The 19923-nt window shown below is 39.4% G+C and overlaps 1 protein-coding gene across 1 annotated transcript in view; it reads right to left on the bottom strand.

Annotated features, from left to right (window-relative positions):
- The window catches only part of HTR4 (5-hydroxytryptamine receptor 4), a 200525-nt gene continuing 180602 nt past the window's right edge, over nucleotides 1–19923 (bottom strand). The window contains exon 7 of the mRNA XM_063643231.1: nucleotides 1–446. Coding sequence (XP_063499301.1) covers nucleotides 359–446 — 88 coding nt within the window. The 3' untranslated portion in view covers nucleotides 1–358. The remainder of the gene's footprint in view (nucleotides 447–19923) is intronic.

The raw sequence follows: 19923 nt of genomic DNA, 5'->3' as shown, positions 1-19923 counted from the left end.
TATAATGAGAGCTTCTCCAAAATAAAAGGGCCTGAATTAGGAGGTAGTGAGCTCCTGTCCCTGGAGGTGTATAAGCAGAGATTGACCAACTTTCAGGGATGAAATAGAAGATGCTACTCCTGCTTTGCATGGGAGGCTGAATCTGACAATGCCTGAAGTTTCTTCACAACTCTGAGACCCTCGAGGCTCTGGCCTCAGCTACCCCCCAACACTGTCCTCCATGTACCTCCTCTGGGCTCTCAGCCCCTACTGCCTCGTGCCTCACTGGTGGTGATGAGGATCAGGAGTGATGCCAGGGTGACCTGTTCATGCAAACATGAATGCGAATGAATGGCTAAGTTGTGAGCCATGTCCTCAATCAGAAGCATGATTCCAGGGATTCTGGGTCATTGTGTATGGGCAGTTTCTCGAGTTCCTGATGATGTCCACTGTGCAGAACGGTGTACCTAGAAAGGAAGGAAAGAAGGCATGAGAATTCAAAAGGCATGCTTCAACTGCACCAAAGTCAAGAGTACTCCTTCTACTCTTGACTTCCTTTCTTTGCATACTTCTGAGGGTATTGTGAAGTGGGAGTGGGGGTGGGGTGATACTTCATAGAGATAGAAAACCAAATGAACTGCACCCAGATTACTCATATTAAATGTGGAGAAACAGTCCTGGAGGAAACGACAGGCCTAGGAGTGCACAGGGGGTAAGTGGCAGAGCTGGGACAAGAACCCAGATTTCTTACTGCCAACAAAGCCTGGGATTCTTGTGTCACTCATCAGAATGAACCCTATGTACCACCTCAAGCTGTACCTGAATATGCTACGTCCTATCTACCAGGGATAGTTTTGGGTTCTGACTGCTGATTGAGATGAATAAACCACTCAGAGCCTGAAATACAATGTAACCATATTTGTTACTTTCATTACTTTTGGTGCCATTTGGAACAGTAAATCAATTAGATGAATCAAACAGCAAGTTGACTCTAAGCATCAGAGTGAAATTTACTACTTGACAAGTGTTTATTATTTTTCTGCAGTGTCATACAATTGCACTCAATATCTTAATTGCCTTTAAATGCATCCCAATTGCAGGCGAGTCTCATCATCAGTTACCCAAATTCTAGCATCTGGCAGCCATTCCTATGAAATTTCTACAGACTTTAGAAGCATGTTCACCACTCATTTCTCTGAGGCCAGTGTCAAGCACTTTCAGTGAGACAAACAAACAAATACCAGTCAGCTATTTGGCATCATATGTTGACAAAACAACTTGGTGGTAGTTTCTCATGACTTACATTGATGCTTTGCTTTGAGTTACAATAATTTATTGTTGATTTGTATTGACAAATTGGTTTGTACTAAGCCCTCTCCATAAATTATTTAATCCCCATAATTGCCCTATAAGATAGTATCATTTTCATTTTACATGTGAGCAAAATAATGCATAGTCAAGTTTAGTGATGCCCACAGGAATATAGGTCATACATGAAGACACATCCAATCAAACCCACTCTAGCTCATGCAAATACCCATGTGCTTAACTGGTTCTCACATAGCCCATGGACTAGGTATAAGTCTAGAAAAGTGGTTCTCAGCAGAGAGCATTTTGTCCCCCAGGGGCCATTTTGGAAGCATTTTTGGTTGTCACTGAAGAGGTAGTGCTACTGGCACCTAGCGAGTAGGGACCGGGGATGCTGATCAATGTTGTACGATACATAGCACAGCCTCCCACAACAAAGAATTATCTGGCCCAAAATGTCAACGGTGCCAGGATTGAGAAACCCTAATCTAGAATAACTAGTCCCTTTAGCTGGCTAGAAGCAGGTGTTAATTGAAGAACAGGGCCTCAGTGAAGGGCCTGAGTCCGAGCTCTCACAGAACCATCCACCATAGCTGTTGTTGAGAGAGAGCTGAGCCAAGCAGATGTGACATACAGAACCAAAGCATCTGCTACTACTTGCCAGATAGGTCAGTGTTAAGAAGAATAAAATGGGAAAAGAGATAGAAAGGGCCAGATCAGCCACTATTAACTAGGGTGGCCAGGAAGGGTCCCAGTGAGATATGCAAGACCTTAGGGAAGCTAGAGTCCCAGCTAGTGAGTCGTAGATGCTCAGCCTCCAAACCACGCCCTGCATACTTGGCTTTGCCATTCTGAAAACCAAATGTCTGCTTTGTTGGCTGACTTCTTGTCCAGCTCCATGAACACAGGATGTCACAGGGGAGTGGAAGCTGGAGGAAGGAAAGGGGCTCGCTCCTGTGAGCTTTCTATCTGCTGTGGTTCCTATACATGTCATTCCTGGAATGCTTCTTTACCCCAGCAGAGGCAGTGCTTTCCTGGAGCAGCAGCTGAGTCCAGGTTAGTCTTTCTAACTCTTGCAGAACCAGCCTTACAGCAGCCCCTCAGAAACATCAGGTTCATCTAGACAGTCCCTTTCTCAAAGGTCTAAATTTCTGCTCAGTAGGGTCCCTATTCTAAGTGTCTAAGTTTTTGTGATTATTTTATCTATTTTCTCAGCCCTAGAGCGAGTAGTTGCTCCCTGCAGTTGCTAACTCCATAATACTTCAGAGCATTCTTTCAGTAATTAATGACTACATGCCTAGTTAGCAACATTTTATGTTAAAATGGTGTTTAAATACCCAGGCCGTTTCTGTCTACTGACCAAGCCCTGTGAGATACAGTGAGAAACTGAGGCATGTGCCTATCGGGGAAAATAACATTCTAGGTAGAGGGAACAGCAGATGCAAAGGTCCTGAGGTTCGATCCTGCCTGGTGTATCTGAAGAACCTCAAGGATGCAGCCGGTTGAGGCAGAAAGAGTAAGGGGAGGAATGAAAGGAGTTGACGTCAGCAAGGCAGCCAGGGCCAAGTGGGCGAGGGTGGGCTTGAAAATCCCTATAAGGCTCTGGCTTTTACTACGTGTGAGGGGTCTGAGCAGAGCACCGACATGGTCTGAATGGCCTCTCAGCAGACTCCCTCTGGATGCTCTATTGTGAGTATATGGGATGGAGGTAGGGTGTGGAAGGTGAGACCAATTAGGAGTTTACAGCAATAATCCAGGTGAGAGAAGACAGTGACTTGGTCCAGGAAGTAGCTGTAAAGGTGGTGAGGAATGGTCAGACTCTGGATATAGAAATATAACTCCCAGTAGCCATTTTCTGACGTACTTAATTCTGCAAAAGGTTTAGCCTTCACAACTTTTCTCAGGCCCTGTCATGTGTGGTTATTTCCCTTTGCCTTGTCTCGTCAGCTAGAGGGCTGCATTATGCAGAATAGTAACCATGACCCTCACTTGAGTCAAGCAAACCTAGTTCCCATTCAGGCTCTACCACTTGCCAGCTTTGTGATATTTGACAACTTATTTAATCTCTCTATGCATCACTTTCTATACCTCTGTAACTGAGGGTAATGATACCCACCACATAGCTTTGCTCTGTGGATTAAATAACATAATGTAAGAAAAACATTAACACAGAGTCTGCCACATAGTAGAAGCTTAATATGTTGAAGCTAAAATTATTTTTTTTTACTTTTTAATCTTAATTTTACTATTTTATTGAGATTAAAAAGCACCACTTACCAACTTTGTGACATTTGGCAAATTATTTAATCTCTCTATGCCTCACTTTGCTCCTCTGCATTGAATTAAGAGTATGTAATGATGATGATGATAATGATAATGATGATGATGATGTACATATAGCCTTAGTGGCTGAGAAATATTTTTCTCTTGTATTTTCTTTATGGATGAAACTTAACTGGCCTCAAGATATAGAAGCCTCCCTGACTTTGCCTTTCCCTTCTCCCTTACCAGAGTCACAAAGCCCTCTTTTGGCAAATATGCATACTAAAGCAACACCAATTGATTTCCCTATCCACGGACTCCTGTTATAATCAAAGTTACTCTGCAGGCCAGGCAAGGCAGGTGATAAGACTGGTATTATACAGATGAGAGAAGTAAGGCTCATAGCAGCTGAGTGAGTCTCCTGAGTGTCATGATGGGTGAGCACAGGCCTGGCCAGGACCAAGGCCAGGAACCCCTTCCCCATTGCTCTTGCCCCTGAGCAGCATTGCTTAATGACTTATGTATGAGTCTTCAAACAAGGGCTCAGGACCAAACAGCCCTAGGAAATGGGGGCTGCGCTTTAGTATCTGAGGTGCAGGGATATCCCTGAAGTGGATGTTTGTGCAGGAGAAACCTGAATGACAATATTAAGAAATCATACACAGCTCAATTTATGAAGACATTAGGATGTGTGCCAGGTACCGTTTTTGGAAGTTACATACCTTATTTCATGTATACAATTTACCTTTTACACTCGCTAAGTGGCAGGTGCTCTACTTAGACTGTTCTTACAGATTAGAAAACTGAGGCTCAGAGCAGTTACGCAGTTTATCTAAGGTTACATTGTGCATGGTGCCCGTGCCCTTAACCTCAGAACACACTCCTGAACCTTTGCCCTGTTCTATGGCTAATAGATCACTTTCACTGTCAAGCAATGACACCTTCTCCTACACCGAGGTCACATGAAAAAGGTGTCCCAGTTGAGAAGGCAACCAGACATCTGTGACCACGTAAAAAGATGTACTGCCGTGGAATGCAGGCAACCTCTACAGCAGCCTGCTTTTCACACATCTCTCCTCATAAGCATCTGTTTCTCATGTGCTAATGAGTCACTTGTCAGGAATAACTAGAAAAGAAGTGTGGGAATGGAGTGGATATTCCAAATGGAGGTTCCCTTTCTCCAGAGAGCAGTTGAAAGGCAACAGCTCTCTGTGGATATGAGAGTAAGCAGATGGGCACGTTTTCCAATTACAGTTGATCGTTGAACAATGTAGAAGTTAGGGTTGCTGATCCCCTGTGCAGTTGAAAAATCTGCACATACTGCCCCAAAACTTAAATACTGGTAGTTTACTGTTGACTGAAAGCCTTATTGATAACATAGTCAGTTAATGCATATTTTGTACTTATAATAAAGTAAGCTACAGAAAATGTTATTAAGAAAATCATAAAGAAGAGAGCATATATTTACTATTTGTTATGTGGAAGTGGACCATCATAAAAGTTGTCATCCTTAGCATCTTCACATTGAGGAAGCTGAGGAGGAGGAGGATGAAGAGGGGGGTTGGTCTTCCTGTCTCAGGGGTGGCAGGGGCAGAAGAAAATCCATGCGTAAGTGGACCCACACGGTTCAAACCCATGTTGTTCAAGGCTCAACTGTAAAGCATTTGAGTGGTTCCTCTCACCACGGTACGGTGGCTGATAGACACAGGAAGGAGGAACTAGTCCAAGCTTTCCTTGGCAGGAGTCTAGCAGAGGATAGTACATCCCAACCGGAGTCTGGCTTATAAAGACATACCCTGGGTTTGAGTATTCCCAAGTCTCCATGACTCAAGCATATATTTTTAAGTTGGTATTTTCACTTTGGTAATAAATAAATAATAGGAGCAGATCTGGGATCACCTGGTTGGCCACCTTATAAACTTACATTGCCTTGTGAATTCAGAGCCCACAGCTGCGTTCATGTTCACTCCGCTGTTGCTGGCTAACTTCATGCACTGTCTCTAACTGGAGTGTGCAAACCTCCAGCAGTCTGTAGCCCCATTCATGGGGATCTAAACATCCTCAATTTGGGAAATATTGAGAGAAAAGAAAGCACAGGGTACTGCAGGCAAACCAAATAGCGTTCAAATCCCAAATTACCATCTACTAGTTATGAGTCATGGTCAAATAAGTTACTCCCACCTCCTTAACACCTTTGTTGTGAAAGTGAACATCTACAAATGCCTTAATAGAAGGGCTGGACACACAATGGATGCAGGAATCTTCACTGGTAAGTAAAACAAGATTCAGAAAATGTGAGTTTCCTAGGGTCAAAGAAATAAATAAATGCAGAATAGTTAAGAATACAGGTTCTTGAGGCAGAATGCCTTGGTTCAACTCCTGGCTCTGCCATTTACTAATTCTGTGAATTATCACAAATGTTCTGGCTTGTTGTAGACATTAAATGAGATAATGCATATATAATGTTTATTGGAATAGTGCCAGCCAAAAAGTATTTGCTCTTATCTGATGATTGAGGTAGAACTTGAACTCAGTACAAAATTCCCAATTCAGTGCAGAAATCCTTTCCTTAGTAACTGAACAAATGTTTATTCACTTGTTAATTGATCACAGAGCTAAGGAAACCTTAACCCTGTGATCAATTAAGGTCACTTAGAGCAGCCTGGATTTGGGAACTAGTAGTATAATAATAGCCCCCCTCTGCCTGCCTAGCCTGGCATTATCTGTAAATGGCTTTACAGATAAAGAGCTCCAGAAAGAGACAATCATCTGTCAGAGTGGCAAAAGTCTCCCTGTTCCATTTGGTGCGAGATCTTACTTGCCTTCTCACAGCTGCTTTGGTGGAAAGACAACTCTAGATGAGCGGGTATACCTGGGCAGTTTCACATCTAATAAAAAAACACTGCTGTTTCCCAAGCAACAGCAATGCAAGCGGCAACTCCCTTCAAGCTGGGTTGCTTCCCCCATTTGCATTAATTTACTCAAACATGACGGAAGCCACATTACATTTGGTAATTACCTGAGTCTACAATTCATTCACTGAGCAATTAGCATCGCACTTAGAGCAGCTTGGATGTGGTAATTAGTAGCGTAATAATAGCCCCCTCTGCCTGCCCAGCCTGGTATTATCAGGAAATGATTAGACTTTACTATAAATCACCCCAGCCTTCTCCTGCAAGGCAGTGTTCACAAAGACTGGGTGAGGAGGGAGGTTTGCAAAATGTTTTAATCATTAAAATATATTATATTTTAATATATATTTAATATATCATTAAAACATTAAAATATAATATATTTTAATATATATTTAATATATCATTAAAATATAAAGTGCCTTGGTTTAAAGAGATTCAATACTAAGGCAGTTTCACAAAAGCCAGAGTTCTGTTAGCTGGAAACAAAGATTTTACAGTTGGTATTTTTTGCACGAACACAAATCCTAGACATTTATTCATTCAGCCACTTATTTACTAAAATATTTTTTTTATTGCTTACAACAGTCCAGGCACAGTGCCATGCCTTGGAGATATCAGAATGGAGACACCGTCCCTGTCCTCATGGAGCTAGCAGTGTAGTGTGAGAGACCACAGCCAGCTATAACATTACAGTTACAAGTAGTGTCAGGAGTGAGAGGTATTTGGTGATGCTATGAGAGCATGTCAGAGGGGGATGAGATCTCGGTTAGTGTGTCAGGGTTCTGTCACTGAGGAAGCGACAGGAGATGAGAACTGAAAATTGAGTAGGGGCTCACCAAGCCAGGGTGTGGAGGATGCAGGCAAAAGGACCAGCAAGAGCAAAGGCCCACAGTCCTGGGGGCAGGCCCATGTGGTGAGAAGGGAACAAAGTAGGCATCAGCCGAAGATGAGGGCACAAAGTCAGCAGGGACCTACCACACTAAGGACCGTTGTCCTCGTCCTAAAAGCAGTAGGATGGCAGCCAAGGTCATGAGCAGAGGAGGTTCCTGAAGACTTTATGTTTTTAAGGAACATTCTGGCTGTGGTGTGTTGAATGGACTAGAGTGAGGTTGGAGTGAAGACCCAGGCGCAAATTAGGAGGTGTATTAGCTTCCTGTTGCTGCTGCAACAAATTACCACAAACTTAGTGGCTTCAGGTGACACAAATTTATTATCTCGCATTTCTGGAGCTTAGAAGTCCTGTATGTTGGTAGCAGTGGAGGTATTGAGATGTAGTTGGATTCAGGATATAGCTTCAAGGTAGAGCTGACAGGATCTGCTGATGCATTGACTGTAGGGGCAGTGAGGACAGTCCAGGCACGGGCATGGAGTTGGCATGACTGTAATTGATAGACTGTTAGAGCCTCTGAGTGGATAAGTATATGAGAGATAAAAACTCGAGGGGGGAGGCCAATAATAGGGGACCTCTCACTTTGGTGAGTTTCACCTTCAGGAACTCAACCAGATTTCACTGTAAATATCTGAGAAGAATCCCCTCATGCTTCTGACAGGGAGGAGGGAAGTAATTATTTTGAAATATTCCAGAGCATTCTGTTCTTAACGATGTCTGCCTTCAGGAGAAACATGTAGCAAGCCTAACCTATTAGAATTTTATCTAGCCCAGCTGACCTTGGGGAAAGGGAAATATCCAACTCCAGCCCCCTTAAGCCATCCTAGAACCAAAGGGGGTGACAAACTAAGAAGCACGTGTGAAGTTCACAGCCCAGAAGCACAGGTTCTCTAGAAGACAGAGAACTGATCACAGGACTACAAACCATTCCCCTCCCCCCATACCTTAACACCGTATCGGTAAATAGGGTGGCTGTTTACTAAAGTGCTTTTACCAAAGACATCATGTGTAGCTATCAAGAAAAAATTACAAGGCATAGTAAATGGCAAAAAAAAAAAACAAAAAACCCACACAGTTGGAGAGGCCAGCTTAAGCATCAGAACAAGAATCAGATATGGAAGGGATGTTGGAATTGACTGGGAACTTAAAACAACTGTGATTAATATGCTAAGGGTCTAATGGAAAAAGTAGATGACATGCAAGAACAGATGAGTAACGTAAGCAATGAGATGGAAATTCTGAGAAAGAACCAAGTAGAAATGCTAAAGGTCAAAAACGCTGCTGCAAAAATGAAGACTGCCTTTGATGGACTTAGTAGACTAAGCATGGTTGAGAAAAGAATCTCTGAGCTTCAGGATATCTCAATAGAAACCTCCAAAATTGAAAAGAAAAAAAAGACAGAAAAAAAATACAGAGCACAGTATCCAAGAACTATGGGACAACTAAAAAAAAGTGCACCACAAGTATACAAGAAAAAGAAAAAAGAGAGAAAGAAACAGAAGAAATATTTCATGGAGAATAAATAATCATGGAGAATTTCCCTGCAAACGAATGTCAGATGCCAAACTATAGATCCAGGAAGCTGAGATAAATGCCAACAAAATTACAACTAGGCATTTCATATTCCAACTAAAGAAAATCAAAGATAAAAAATTCTGACAAAAAGCCAGAGTGGAAAAATACTTATAGAGGAGCAAAGATAAAAATTACATCCAACTTCTCAGAAACAGTGCGAGAAAGAAAAGAGTAGAGTGAAATGTTTAAAGCGTTGAGAGAAAAAAAAAATGGCAACCTGTAATTCCAACCCTGTGAAATTATCCTTCAAAAGTAAAGGAGAAATAAGAACTTTCTGGGACAAATAGAAATTGAGGGAATTTGTTGCCAGTATACCTGCCTTGCAAAAGAAAAAAATTTTCACAGACATTATTCAGATGGAAGGAAAATAAATAGGCCAGATTCTCAGTTTTACGTAGAAAAAGGAAGAGCATCAGAGAAGGTATAAGTGAAGTAAAATAATAGCTTTTATTTTTCTTATTCTTAATTGCTCAAGTAGATAACAGATTGTTCAAAATAATAATAGCAATAATCTATTAATTACACATGCTTTTATGCTCCTCAATGGAGTTACATCCTGATAAACCCATCATAAAGTAGAAAAATTGTTAAGTTGGACCATCATAAGTTGGTGACTATCTGTACATATGTTTATGTGTAAATGAAATGAATGACAGCAATAAAATAAGGGATGAGAAGAGGAATTATGATTATTTTGTCATTATAAGGTATTTGTACTACCAAAAAGTTGTATAGTGTCATTTGAAAGTGGACTTGGATTAGTTATTAAATATGTTTTCCCAACTCTAGGGCAACCACTAAAAAAAGTAAAAATAGAAGTTAAACTGATATGATAGAAAAGATAGAAAATAGAATAATATAAAATGCTTATTTTAAACCACAAAAGGTAGAAAAAGGGTAGAAGGCAAAAATAAGAACAAAGAATGAGGGCAACAAATAGAAGACAAAAAATTAATTTAGCTATATTAAGAATCACTTTGAATGATAATGGCCTAAATACACCAATTAAAGGACAGAGATTGACAAAATTGATCAGAAGTAAGACCAAACTATATGTTGTCTACAAGAAACCCACTTTAAATATAAAGACATATAGATTAAGAGTAGATGGATGGAGAAGTATATACCAAGGTAATATTAATCAAAAGAAAATGAGAGCAGTTACACTAATTTTAAACAGAGCACACTTCAGAGCAAGAAAAGTTATCAGAGATAAAGAGGTGCATTACATAATAATAAAGGGGTCAGTTCTCCAAGAAGACATAATAATCCTTAACACTGCATACACCTAAGAACAGAACACCAAAATACAGGAGGCAAAAACTAAGAAGTGCAAGGAGAAATAGATAAATTCACGATTATAGCTGAAGACTTCAACACTTCTCTATCATAAATGAACAGATCCAGAAGGCAGAAAACTAGTTAAGGGCATAATTGAACTCAACAGTACTATGAATCAATAAAATTTATATCAACAGACTACCTAACCCAACAATGCCAGGATAGACATTCTTCTTAAGTTCATATGGAACATTTACCAATATATTCCACATTCTACATAAAACTTACCTTAACAAATGTAAAAGAATAGAAATTACACAATGTCTGCTCTCAGGCCACGGTGGAATTAAAGTAGAAATCTATAACAGAAAGATAGGTGGAAAATTCTGAAATACTTGGAGATTCAGCAACACACTTCTAAATAACATATGGATCAAAAAAGAAATCTCAAAATAAGTTATAAAATATTTTGGACTAAATGAAGAAAGATCTAAAATCAGTGATTTAAGTTTCTACTTTAGGAAGTTAGAAAAAGAGGAGGAAACTAAATTCAAAGTAAGTAGAATGAAATAATAAAAATTAAGGGAGAATTCAGTGAAACTGAAAAAAAGAAATTCATAGAGAAAATCAATAAAACAAAAAGCTAGTTCTTTGAAAACAACAATAAAATTGATACAACTCTAGCCAGTCTAAACAAAAATGAAGAGAGAGAGAAAGAACAAAAATTATTAATATAAGAAATGAAAGAAGCGACATCACTATAGACACCATGGGCATTAAAGGGATAGTCAAGAATAATCAAGTACTACAAAATACTCTATGCCCACAAATTTGATAACCTTGATGAAATTGACCAATTCCTTGAAAGACACATTCTGCCAATACTTACACAAGAAGAAATAGACAATATGAATAAGCTTATATATATATTAAAGAAATTGAATAAAAATTAATAACCTTTCAAAACAGAAAGTACCAGGCTGAGATGGGTTCACTGGTGAATTCTGCCAAACATAGAAGGAAGAAATTATGCCAATTCTCTACAATCTGTTTTAGAAGATACAAGCAGAGAGAATACTTTCTGACTCATGCTATGAGCATTATCCTGTACCAAAACCAAAGACGTTACAAAAAAAAAAACCCTATAAATCAATACCTCTTGTGAACACAGATGCAAAAATCATCAACAACATATTAGCAAATCAAGTCTAACAATGTATACACAGAATTGCCACCCAACCAAGTGGGATTTATCTCAGGTATGTAGGGCAAATACAACTTTTGAAAATCAATTAATGTAATCCATCATATCAGTAGGCCAAAAAAGAAAAATCACATGATTATATTAATAAATGCATAAAAAACATTTGACAAAGTGTAACCTCAATTCATGATTTAAAAAGCTCTCAGTAAACTAAGACTAGAGGAGAACTTTATTAATTTGATATCGAAAATCTACACAAAACCCACAGCTAAAACCAGGCTTAATGGTGAGAAACTGAAATATTTCCCCTAAGATCAGGAATAAGTCAAGGATGTCCGCTATCACCAATGCTTTGCTTTGCTTTCCTTTTCCTTTCTTTCTTTTTTTTTTTTTTTTTGAGACGGAGTCTCACTCTGCTGTCCAGGTTGGAGTGCAGTGGTACAATCTTGGCTCACTGCAACTTCCATCTCCCGGGTTCAAGCAATTCTCTTGTCTCAGCCTCCCAAGTAGACGGGACTACAGGCATGCACCACCATGCCCGGCTATTTTTTTTTTTTTTTTTGTATTTTTAGTAGAGATGCGGTTTCACCACGTTGGCCAGGATGGTCTCCATCTCCTGACCTTGTGATCCACCCAGCTCGACCTCCCAAAGTGATGGGATTACAGGCATGAGCCACCACCCCTGGCCTGCTTTTCAAGTTTGTACTGGAATGTTGTAAAATTGTAAAACATGTACAGGATTTATATGAAGAAAAGTACAAAACTCTGATGAAAAATATCAAATATGAACATAAATGGAGGTATATTCCATGCTCATGGATAGAAAGGCTGAATATTGTCAAGATGTCAAGGCTTATAATTGATTTATAGATCTAATGCATTTCCAATCAAAATCTCAGTGAGGTTTTTTTTATTTGTTTGTTTTTTGACAAAGAATAACGGATTCTAAAGTTTATATGAAGAGACAAAGACCCAGAACGGCCAACACAATATTGAAGGAGGAGAATAAAGTCAGAGGACTGATACTACCCAACTTCAAGACTTAATATAAAACTACAGTAAACGAAGCAGTATAGTTTGGCCAAAGAATAGACAAAGAGATCAATGAAACAGTATAGAGAGCCCAGAAGCAGACCAAGGTAGATATAGTCAACTTATCTTTGACAAAGAAGCACAGGCAATACAAGGGAGAAAAGATAGTCTTGTCGACACATGGTGGTAGAACAACTGGACATTGACATGCAAAAAAAAAAAAAAAAGAGTCTAGACACAGACCTTATATCTTGCAGAAAAATTAACTCAAAATGCATCATAGAACTAAATATAAAATAAAAACCATGACAATACTAGAGGATAGCTTAGGAAAAAATCTAGATGACTGCTGGTTTGGTGACAACTTTTTAGATATAACACCAAATGTACAATTCATGAAAGAAATAATTGATGAGATGGACTTTATTAAAATTAAAAATTTTGCTCTTTGAGGTTAAGAGAATGGTAAAGCAAGACACAGACTGGGAGAAAATATTTGCAAAAGACATACCTTATACCAAAGACATAATATTATCCAAAATATACAAAGAACTCTTAAATTTCAATAATGACAAAATGAACAACCTAATTTTAAAAATGGGCCAAAGACCTTAACAGACACCTCATCAAAGAAGATATTTAGATGGCAAATAAGCAAATGAAAAGATACTGCACATATATCATCAGGGAATTGCAGATGGAGATGAGACAACACTACACACCTATAAAAATAATCAAAATTCATCATACTGATAGCATCAAATGCTAGCAAGAATGAGGAGCAACAGTAATTCATACAAAATTGGTTGGAATGTAAAATGGTTTAGCCACTTTGGAACACAGTTTTTGTCTGTTTTTTTACAAAACTAAACATATTGTTATCATACAATCCAGCAATTGAGCATCTTGGTATTTACACCAAGGAGTTGAAAATGTTGATGCAAAAACCTGCACACATGTATACAGGAGCTTTATTTGTAATTGCTAAAACTGGAAAGCAACCAAGAAATTTTTAGTAGGTGAATGGATAAATTGTAGTGCTTCTGACAACGGAATATTATACCGTGCCAAATCGAAATGAGCTATCAAACCGTGAACAGACATGGAGGAATCTTAAATGCATATACTAAGTGAAAGAAGCCAATCTGAAAAGTTTATGCACTGTATTATTTAAATAATATGACATTCTGGAAAAGGTAAAACTATGGAGAAAATAAAAAGATCAATTGTTGCCAGACGTTGGGGTGGGGGAGGAGGAGGAAGAGATAAACAGGCAGAGCACAGAGGATTTTTAGGGCAATGAAATTATTCTGTAAAATACCACAATGGTAGATACATGTCATTATGTGTTTGTCCAAGCCCACAGAATGTACAGTACTAAGAATGAACTCTAATGTAAACTATGGACTCAGGGAGATAATGATGTGTCAATATAGGTTCATCAGTTGTAACTAATTTACCACTCTGGAAAACGATATTGACAATGGGGGAGGCTGTGCCTGGGGTAAGGAGGCATATAGGAAATCTCTGTACCTTCCCCTGAATTATGCTGTGAACCTAAAACTGCTCTAAAAAGTAGTCTCTTTAGAAAACTTTTTAAAAAAGTACCTTATTTAGTCACGATCAATTGTTTAAGAAGTATGAAGGAGTCCACCACTTACAGCCAAGGAGATAAAGAAGTGAATTGGAGCACTGGGGGTAATCCAGACGAGAGGACTTCTAAGAATCACAGTTATACTGGGTGATTTCAGCTCCATCGCAGTGCTCATCTCCCATAGGGCTTGTGAAGGCCATGCTCCCAGAACAGGGAAGAAGCCAAACCCATCATTAAAACATTTAAAAATAGAAAATTAAATAAACCACTGAAACAATATTAATATGGGCTTGGCAGGTCTGTGCCAACAATTGGGCACCCTTAACTTTGTCCTGTAGGACAGAAGTATAAACAGACACTTAAGGATATTTTGTATAAAGAAATAAATAGGCAGACACAGACAGACTCACAACAGACAGTGACAGACTTACAGAGCACTTTCAGAGTTAGACAGGAACTGGTCTATTGCAGAAGAGCAGGAGGAAGCTGGAGACAGGGGAACAGCCACTTTTAGTTGAAACAGAAAACAGCCACAGATGAGGGAGAGCCAAGCAGAATTTGGGAAAGAAAAAAGAAAAAAAAAAAACATAGAGATTAGTAGACACATGATCTCAGCCTAAATGAGTTTGCCAATATTCTTAAAGTGCTTTTAGAGGAGGATAAGTAGGGGAGCATAATTATTGCACAACATGGTTATGCCACAGTGTATGTCTAAAAAGCACACTTAAGTTAGTGTTTCATTTGAGTCTTGCAACAACTTGGGATGTTCACAGGACACATTACTACCTTAATTTACCAAGTAAGGAAACTCAGCCTCCTCTTCCCTCCTGTAGCTAATCTCCATGATATGTCTATGTTGAAGGAGCTTTGAAAATATAGTTGAATATATATGGCCACTTCCTCCGTATAGTCATCTCTGACTGTCTCAATGTGATACTCCCTTTCCTTCTTTTAAACAAACAGCACTTTCTGCTTCTGCAATTCATTTAACAATATAAGCCACTGTGGCTTGTTAAATGCAACTGCACGTGAATTGAAATAGCATGTTTTCAGATAAATTACAGACCTTTTGGGGAAAGGAGCCATGACGTACTCATTCAGCGCAGTTAGTTATTTCACTGACCATTAACTGAGCAATGGTGGCTGAGAGTTAAACGTCCATAATTCTAATCCCAGCTCCATTACTAAGTAGCCTTGCAACCTCAGACCTCCCTACGGTTCAATTTCCACATCTACACATAGAGACAATACCAGTACCCTCCGTCAGAGAGTTATGGTGAATAGCAAATGAAGTAAGTCATGTTCATCATGTATAAATAATTCCTGGCATAACATTTATAAATATCAGCTAGCATCATTTTAATGCAACTTTAAGTTAAGTACATGATTAAATGGTCATTTAGATCTCCAATTTTTCTTCCTTCAACTTGATTTGTCTTGTATTTCATTAGCCTGATGGTATGACTTGGTATCCTGAACTAACAAAGCTCTCTTAGTGTTACCATCTGAAAACTATGTCTATTTTATGAAAATTTCCAATTTCATAATCCATATGCCAGCGTGAAAATTTAAGAAAGAAACTCAAAAACTTTCAATGGGCTCTAAATAATCTTTTGAAAATTTAAATATCTGGGTATCTGCATGTCATGCTTCTCTGAAAATTAAACTTCAAGGCAATAAGGATCCATTCACTCAAATAGCAGCAGGATTATTGAATTTCAGTGCACAAAGGGTAGCCAAAACCATTCCTTCACTCTTGATCTCCCACAATTAAGCGGTGTTGAATGTTCCTGCGTGGAGCTAGAATTACACATGAGATAATATAATAAATTATTACAAATCACCAATATTTGGCATATATATGTTATTTTATTAGACCTTAATAATTATTTAATTATGATCCTAACAACTTTTACATGTCTATTTAATATTTCTTCCTAAATTCAGGTAACAATGGTGGGTTTTTTTGGATGCAACCCTTAAGGAGTTTTTTTTGTTTTTTTTTTTTTGAGACGGAGTCTCGCTCTGTCGCCCAGGCTGGAGTGCAGTGGCGCAATCTCGGCTCACTGCAAGCTCCACCTCCCGGGTTCACGCCATTATCCTGCCTCAGCCTCTCCTAGTAGCTGGGACTACAGGCGCCCGCCACCACGCCCAGCTAATTTTTTGTATTTTTAGTAGAGACGGGGTTTCACCGTGGTCTCAATCTCCTGACCTCGTGATCCGCCCGCCTCGGCCTCCCAAAGTGCTGGGATTACAAGCGTGAGCCACTGCGCCCAGCCACCTAAGGAGTTAGATGACTGAATTTTTGAGTGTGCACCATGTAGATAATATAGACATGTCTGAAATTACTGAGGAAATTCTGGCAAAAAAAAAAAAAAAAAAAAAAAACCACAGCCCTTTCCTTGTGAAAATTTCAGAAGAGGATATAATGCTTATGAACACTTGTTTTCACCACAACATGCTTTAAAATGACAAATGTGATTAATGTCACACAATAATGTTAAGATGAAATCTAAGGTATTACTATAAAATAAAAGTTTAGATTTTCAGAAACTGTATAATTTGTATAACATGCCTTATCCACAGTCTCCTATTCATGTCAACCTTGCTGAATTAACAGTATAGTTTTCCTGAGACCTCTGGCTGCTTGCATTTTTCACTGGCTCGAATGACCATGTAAAACCACACCAACTTTAACATATGTTTTTACATACAGAGATTGTCGCTTACATTTGTATTGCAAACCATAGTTGTACAAAGCCCTTGGACATCCATTATTTTGTTTTCTACTCACCACAAAGCCTTGAGGTTGGTATGGTGAAAAGGAGTGTTACACATTCCCCCCAAACCCCACCTCCCAGACAATGTAGAAAACTTTAAATGACCACGGTACAGCCTATTCTAGAAGGTCAATCTTTCCATTCTTAAGTTTGGATATGTTTGGTACAGGTAAGGCCTTAGCCTCTCAGCCTGGGATAGAGCTGAGGTAGATCACAGGCCTAGGAAGCAGCCAGGTGGCTGTTGTGTTAGCTGTTGTGTGAATGGTGATGTGACAGGCCAGGGATTGGTTGGTGGTTAGCCAACTGCCTGGCAGCAGGTGTTAGGAAAACTCAAAAGCAAGAAGACAAGGGCTTATGTTAGCCAACAAAGAGAAGAGGTCAGTAGAGACATGGGATCCCAGAACATTGGCTTAGAGTGCTTCAAACACCTGGATAGCTCCCAGACCTGCTTTGAGTTTCTAAGAACCCCAGCTTTCCTCATTACTTCTATCTCCTTTACTCTGGCAGGAACTCTTGGCCACTTAAAATGGTCTTATCTACAAATATTGAGTTATAAGACCTTACACTTGTTTGTCTTTGCCTTAGAAGGAAGAACTAAATCTATCCCACCATAGGGATCCATAGGGATGTCTTTCTAGGAAGGGAGGTCTTCTTGTCCCCTTCCTCAGACTGAGAGCTCTGTGTCACAACAGTTGGGGAACAAGTCTCAGAACTTCTTCTAAGCACAGCTTACTTCCGTCGTTGGAAGCAGATGCCATTTGCTTATCCTAGCATGGCAAAACCCTGTCTACAAAGTGTATTTTATTTATTCTGCCCTATACGTCAAGTACAATTCTGAGGAGTCTTGATATGGCTTGGCTGTGTCCCCTCCCAAATCTCATCTTGAATTGCAGTTCCCATAATCCCCATGTGTCATGGGAGGGACCCAGTGGAAGGTAATTGAATCATAGGGGCGGTTACCCCCATGCTGCTTTTCTCATGATAATGTGTGAGTTCTCATGAGATCTGATAGTTTTATAAGAGACTTTTTTTCCTCTTTTGCTAGGGACTTCTGCTTGCTGCTGCCAAGTGAAAAAGCATGTATTTACTTCCCATTCTGCCATGATTGTACGTTTCCTGAGGCCTCCCCAGCCCTGTGGAACTGTGAGTCAATTAAATCTGTTTCCTTTATAAATTACCCAGTCCTGGGTATGTCTTTATTAGCAGTGTGAAGTGGAGGAATACACTTCTTAAACATAATTTTTATTATTTTTGCAGCAACAATACCAGGAAACACAAATTTACATACTGCTCCACAGTAAAGTCTATTTGAATCTCCTGACTTAAAAAAAAATCTGAGCTAAAGCTGGTTTAAATACTATAGAAACAACAGGGTGATATGAAGATATGTGACTCCTTTTATAAACTAACTTCAAAATGTTAGCTTTTTTTATAGTCATCAACTCACTCTAATGCTGTACCACTGTGATCTTAACTTTGTTTAAACATCAATCCTTGCGCACACTTTGCTTAAATGAGTCTTGCCATAGCCTTTGGCCTACACCAAATAATAAAACGGTGCTGATCTGACTACACAAGATCTGCTGTCAAAAATGTTTTGCCTCCTCACCTGAACATTTCCCCAGTCCAAAAGCTCTGCTTGTCGTAGTGGCAGTCTGAGTGCTGGCACATTCTGAAGCCAGCTCTGCAGCATAAACAATAAGTTCCTACACGGGGGTTGTGTTTGTTTGGTCAGGGCTTTATCCATTAGGCTTGGTCATCAGCAGTTGGCTGGTTACAAATGCAGTCCTGAGACCAAATGGCTGCAATCCAATTATCCCAGCTTCCTGTCTGCATAACCATGCCAGGGAGGAACATAGTCATGTTTGCCTGCCTTGTCAGGCTCCTAGGATGCAAAGTACATCATTTGGAGAAAACTAACAAACAACAGATCCTTAGATATTTTGATGGAGAGGCAGTATGGTGTGGAAAGAGGACACATTGGTCCAGAATGCAAAATCTCTGGCGCTAGTCCACATTCCGCCTCTTCCTGGCTCAGTATCTAACTCTTCATTTCTCCAAGCTTCATTTTCTCATGTATCAGAGGGAGATCACAACAGCAACAACAGGGTGGCTGGGAGCTTCTAGTGGGATGATGTATGTGAAAGAGCTTTGAAAATTATAATGATGATAATGGTGATGGTGATGGTGATGACAACAGCAATGATAGCTGACAGTTATTGAGAAGCTGTTGTGAGAAGGGCACTGACCTATTTGTTTGATGGTCACTATCTTATTTAATATTCACAAGTATTTTTGAATAACTGATGACAGTGGTAATGATGCTATTAATAAAGATAGCTAACATTTCTTAAATATTTACTATATATAAGTCTCCTTTCTCAGCATTTTAAGCATATTAACATATGCAGCTTCCCATCATGTAAAATAAGTACTATTATCATCTCTACTTGACATATGAGGAAAATTAGATACAGAAGTTGGGCAATTTGCTCAAGATCATACTGATGGTAAGAGGCCATAAGGATTCAAATGCAGGCATTCTGACTATAGAATAGGAGTTGCCAACTTTTTTAGAGTTGGCAAACTTTTTCTGTGAAGGGCTAGATGTTAAGTATTTTAGGCCTCGAAGCCACACAGGGTCTCTGTTGCATATTCTTTTTTGCTTTCCTTGTTTTCCTGTTTGATTGTTGTTGTTTGTTTTTATACCCCTTTACAAATGCAGAAAACATTTTTAGCTCAAGGATCACACAAAAAAACACACATATGGCTGAACTTGGGCCACAGAGCTATAGTTTGCTAACTCTTGCTCTAGAAGTAATTTCTTTTTTTGAGACGGAGTCTCGTTCTATTGCCCAGGCTAGAGTGCAGTGGCACAATCTCAGCTCACTGCAACATCCACCTCCCAGATTCAAGCGATTTTCCTGCCTCAGCCTCCCAATTAGTTGGGATTACAGGCACCCACCACCATGCCCAGCTAATTTTTGTATTTTTAGTAGAGATGGGGTTTCACCATGTTGACCAAGCTGGTCTTGAACTCCTGACCTCAAATGATCTGCTCGCTTCAGCATCCCAAAGTGCTGGGATTACAGACATGAGCCACT

This window comes from Symphalangus syndactylus, chromosome 7 (assembly GCF_028878055.3).
Source record: "Symphalangus syndactylus isolate Jambi chromosome 7, NHGRI_mSymSyn1-v2.1_pri, whole genome shotgun sequence".
Lineage (NCBI taxonomy): Eukaryota > Metazoa > Chordata > Mammalia > Primates > Hylobatidae > Symphalangus > Symphalangus syndactylus.
This window is presented reverse-complemented; position numbering and strand designations above follow the sequence as displayed.